Below are 5,627 nucleotides of genomic sequence, written 5' to 3' on the forward strand. Positions count from 1 at the left end.
TTATTCGGTATTATTATTCTATTTTCTTTTGTTTGGCCGGTCAAAGACATAAAAGTGAAACGCGAGCAAAATGCCCTTCCTAGTAAAAATATAATTTTCTCACCTGCCAGTAAAATAGACATAAATGTTTGACCGGTTTTTACTTTTAAATTGGAACGGACCGTTTAAAAGTACAAATCGAACCGAACCGGATAGGTGAAAAATTGAACCGTTTAAAATCAAACTGTTGATCTAAAAATCAAGTGATCCGGTCTAATTTACAATTTCATCGATTTTTTTGCGTCGCCCTATATCGAACAATGTTAATCCCAACCCAAGATTTGAAGAGGTGTGACATGTGTTGGTCTCAAAATATGGAAACATGAAACACAAACACGAACTATTAAAGTTTAGTAAAAAAAAAAAGACATTTACTCTAAGTTGAGGTTTGGGTCCGTCTCTCGTATCAAAGGGCAAAGAATATAATACAGATACTAGTGTATAATATACTTAAAAGGCCATGCCAGTCTTTTGCTTTCTTGGCATATAACATAGGACTTTAGTCATTAAGTATTCGAGGAAAAAATAAAGAGTATTTGTGTTCTCCAAGACAATAAATCCGAAACAATTGACAAATTAAATAATATCCACTTATTGATTGAAGATTGGTTTACTCTAAGGATTTTTATATTTATAAGGTTGTTCTTGATCTTAGCTATCGAATATAGTAACCTGGGATTGATGGTGGGAGTTTCTTGTACATCGAAGGGCTCTTTTTTAGCCTGTAACCTTAATAAATTAGTGGAAAGAGCAATCGCACATGAGCTCAACATGCACGTTGTGTATTTGGACAAAGCACTATATATATTGAGAGTACTGTGACGTTATTTATTATTTTCATTCTTTCCTATGTGTCATACACGTGGCATTCTTTTATTTGTCTTAATCTTTTGCTCACATTTTAGAGCGTATATATAAGCTCTTTGTAAGTTCTTTTCGGTTAATGAGAATCATAGATCTTACTCTAATTGAGTAAAATCATTTTCTCTTCTAAACACTTTTCCATACCAAACACTCTCGACGACTGATTGTGTTATGGTATTAGAGCTCTATTTCCGCCATTGAAGAGCTTGTTGAAGCTTCGCTTGAGGTTCTCATCGTTTAGGATCACACTCTGGTTTTCCTTGCTAAGCACGGAATGGAGGAACAGAGCAGCACGAACTTGGAGAATTCAGCGATCGGAGCTTCACGAAGATTAGTTGTTGATGATCCACTCAGTGCATATTATCTTCATCATTCAGACAATCCAGGTATGGTACTTGTATCGCAATTGCTGAATGGAGATAATTATGCATCATGGAATAGATCTATGTTAATAGCATTGTCTGTGGAAACCAAACTCGGTTTTGTCAATGGATCCATTCCAAAGCCGGATGGATCTAATCCTCTCTTGTTGAACTCTTGGAGGCGTAACAACCATATAGTGATAGCCTGGCTGATGAATTCTGTATCAAAAGAGATATCGTCTAGTTTATTGTTCGGAGAATCAGCAGCTGAGATCTGGACCGATCTGAATGAGAGGTTTCAGGAATCTGATGGCCCTAGAATCTACGAGCTGAAGTGTGAATTGACGAACTTATCTCAAGAGCAGAAATCAGTCAGAATGTATTTCACCAGGTTGAAGACGATTTGGCAAGAGTTGAACAACTTCCGTCCAAGTTGCACTTGTGGCACATGTAAATGCGGCGGTGTGAAGAAACTGAATGAGTTTTTCCAGAACGAATATGTTATGAGCTTCCTTATGGGTTTGAATGACTCATATGCTGGTGTGATGAGTCAGGTGCTATTGATGGATCCTATTTCAGCAATCAACAAGGTGTTTGCCTTAATTACTCAAGAAGAAAAGCAGCGCAGTGTTGGAAAGGATCATTCTCATGCTGAGAATTCCAATGCCATTGCCATGGCTGTGAAAGATGAAGTGCAAAAGAAGACGTACAAGAAAGAGAAGGAAAAACCGGTCTGTGCTCACTGCAAAATCCCTGGTCACACCATGGACAAATGCTACAAGTTACATGGTTATCCTCCTGGGAGAGGAAAATCCAAGACTCAAGCAAACTGTGTGGAGGCTATAGAACAATCAACAAAATGTGATGATCACAATAAGCTCACCACAGCTCAGGTGCTTGACCAGTGCAACCACATGATGACGCTACTTGCAACTCACATGAGCACACTCACGGCATCCAGCTCCAACACCGACGTCAACCAAACAACCTACAACGCAGGTGCTTGTTATTCTGAAAAATTTCATAATTGCAATTATGGAACAAATGCAGTGTGGATACTAGACTCTGGTGCTTCAAAGCACATATGTGCCGATGGCTCATAGTTTGTGAGTCTCAAACATGTAGCTAGAACGACTGTTACATTGCCTAATCAGACAGTAATTCAAGTACATCAGTTTGGAGATGTGGTACTCAATACTGATCTGGTTTTGAAGGATGTATTATTGGTTCATGGATTCAAGTTCAACTTACTTTCTGTCCATGCGTTAACTGAGGATATGAATGTGAAAATCTCATTCACTGCTCGTGGCTTTGTCATCCAGGATACAAGGCACAGGAGAACGATTGGCAAGGGTGAGATGAAAGACGGGCTCTATTTCATCACTAGGAGAGGCTGTAATGAAGCTCAAGTTAATCAGACGACTTCACAAGTGTGTCATGACAGACTTGGACACCTATCTTTCAAGAAGTTGGAGCCTCTCAAAAGACTCTTGAATTTTACTTCGAGCAACAAATCTTGTCCTTGCAGTGTTTGCCCGCTTGCCAAGGAACGACGTTTGCCCTTTGTTGCATCTAATAAATTGTCTGAAAACTGTTTTGACTTGATCCATTGCGATGTCTAGGGTCCGTATCTTGTGCAATCTCACTCAGGACACAGTTATTTTCTTACACTTTTAGATGACTGTTCTCGTTTCTGTTGGATTTTCTTGATGAAATACAAAGTAGATGTGCATTTTCTGATTCCACATTTCTGTGCCATGGTTCATACCCAGTTTGGGAAGGTTATTAAGGGGTTTAGATCAAATAATGCAAGGGAGTTAGTCTTTGCAGAATTCTTCTTAGAGCAGGGTACACTGCATCTCCTGAATGTAGCCAGGGCTCTGTACTTCCAATCACGAGTTCCTCTAAAATTATGGTCTAAGTTTGTACTTACTGCGACATACCTGATCAATCGCACGCCTTCCTCTGTCTTGGGCCACAAGTCACCTTTTGAATGCTTGTTTGGCAAACCTGTGGATTACTTTTTGCTTTGACTTTTTGGGTGCCTTGCTTATGCATCAACTCTCAAAGCTCATCGGACCAAGTTTGAACCACGTGCAAGACACTGTGTGTTCCTTGGCTACCCTCCGGGCGTGAAAGGTTATCGATTACTTGACATAGACAAGCGTGAAATGTTCTTATCCAGGGATGTGGTCTTTCATGAACATATTATCCCTTTTCTAGACATCACTGACATGGATGACATCAGTGACCCCTTTAGTGATCTTTCCCTGCCTTCATCATAGCCAGTTGGTGTTGAGCACTATGATGATGAGCCTCGCCAACTCACTCCCTCCTCTCAACCAGTAGATTGTGACGAACTCATCCCTGATGACATTGGTCATGACCCTAACCCTGTGGCTCCTGCACAAGTTGACACGCCTGTTGCCACCATGGTGCCTCAGCGTCGTTCGACAAGACCAGTCACTCAACCGGTTCGCCTGAGGAATTACCACTGCTACATGGCTAATGCTCTGGTTAGGTCGGATAGTCATGAGGTTGGTCTTATGGCTTCTCCCCATAGTTTAGACAAAGTGGTTAGCTATGCACTTTTGTCTCCAACATTCAGAGCGTTTGCACTATCGGTATATGTCCATTCTGAGCCACAGTTTTATCACCAGGCAGTCAAACATGACCAGTGGCGTCAAGCTATGATAGAAGAGATTGATGCCATGTTGGCCAATCACACTTGGTCAGTTGTTCCCTTGCCAGAGGGTAAAACTGCTATTGGTTGTCATTGGCTATTCAAAAACAAGTTTGGCACTGATGGTGAACTTGCACGCCACAAGGCACATTTGGTTGCGAAAGGTTATAGTCAATTGGCGGGCATTGACTATGTTGAGACCTTTTCTCTAGTTACAAAGTTGGTAAGTGTTAAACTGCTTCTAGCAATTATTGCTGTCCAGCGTTGGAATTTGATCCAATTATACGTTAATAACGCTTTCCTGAATGGCGCCTTGTTTGAGGAGGTGTACATGGATTTACCCTTAGGCTATTTGACTCATGCTGAGCGGTCACAGTTCAATGGCAAGCATGTGTGTCGCCTACACAAGTCTATCTACGGCCACAAACAGGCCTCCAGACAATGGAACATCAAGTTTACTACTGTTATTCAACGATCAGGGTTTGTTCAGTCACAGGCAGATAATTCTCTCTTCACAAAAGGCTCTGGTGCTTGCTTCGTTGCTGTGCTTCTCTATGTGGATGATATTATCCTTGCCGGGCTAGATATGGACATTATTCGTGGGGTCAAGCCTGAGCTGAGTTCCCTGTTTAAGCTCAAGGATCTAGGGGATTTGAAGTATTTCTTAGGCTTGGAGGTGGCCCGGTCTTCTACTGGCATTGATGTGTCTCAGCGTCAATATGCCCTGCAATTTCTTGAGGATTTTGGTTTCTTGGATGCTAAGCCAGTGCATACCCCCATTAATCCCAAGGCGATTCTGAACAGCTCGGATGGTGAGTTGCTCAGTGATCCGTCTCATTACAGAAAGTTGGTTGGGAAGCTCCTATACTTGACGATCACTCGAGTGGACATTGCTTTCACTGTTCATATTCTGAGCCAGTTTATTGCGGCACCTCGTGACACACATCTGCGTGCTGCTCATCACCTCCTCAGATATGTCAAGTCTCAGCCTGGTTTGGGATTGATGTACCCTGTTTCATCCCCTATGCAGCTCAAAGCATTCTCGGATTCTGACTATGCCACTTGGTCAGACTCACGGAAGTCGATCACCGGTTTCTGTGTGTTCTTGGGTGATTCCTTGGTTTCATGGAAGTCTAAAATGCAGTCTTCCGTGTCAAGATCATCTGCTGAGGCAGAGTATCGTGCGATTGCAGCTGCGACGAGTGAGGTCTTGTGGCTTCATCAGTTGCTTCTTGATTTCCAGGTCACGCCAGCTTCAAAGACTGTTTTGTTCTATGATAATCTGGCTGCGATTGACATCGCCACCAATCCGGCCTTTCACGAACGGACGAAGCATATTGAGGTGGATTGTCATTTCGTTCGCATCAACATCTCACTGACGTGCTCACCAAGCCACTCCCGGCGCCGTTGCTTAGAGGTTTCAAGTCCAAGCTGTCCTTATTCCACATATATCGCCCACCTTGAGGGGGCGTATTGAGAATACTGTGACGTCATTTATTATTTTCATTGTTTCCTACGTGTTATACACGTGGCATTCTTTTATTTGTCTTATTCTTTTGCTCACATTTTAGAGCGTGTATATAAACTTTTTGTAAGTTCTTTTTCGGTTAATGAGAATCATAGATCTTACTCTAATTGAGTAGAATCATTTTCTCTCCCAAACACTTTTCCATACCCAA

The 5,627-nt window shown here is 41.9% G+C and overlaps 1 protein-coding gene across 1 annotated transcript; it reads left to right on the plus strand.

Moving 5' to 3' along the window:
* The first annotated feature begins 1,177 nt into the window (after positions 1–1,177).
* On the plus strand, positions 1,178–5,425 carry LOC149393363 (uncharacterized). Its single transcript, XM_089618000.1, has 4 exons — positions 1,178–2,264; positions 2,391–2,695; positions 2,888–3,046; positions 3,551–5,425. The coding sequence occupies exons 1-4, from the start codon at positions 1,178–1,180 to the stop codon at positions 5,423–5,425; spliced, it is 3,426 nt and encodes a 1,141-aa protein (XP_089474126.1).
* Positions 5,426–5,627: the final 202 nt, after the last annotated feature.

Source organism: Urtica dioica, chromosome 6 (genome assembly GCF_054948205.1).
Source record: "Urtica dioica subsp. dioica isolate 48M chromosome 6, U.dioica_male_clone48M_v1_H2, whole genome shotgun sequence".
Lineage (NCBI taxonomy): Eukaryota > Viridiplantae > Streptophyta > Magnoliopsida > Rosales > Urticaceae > Urtica > Urtica dioica.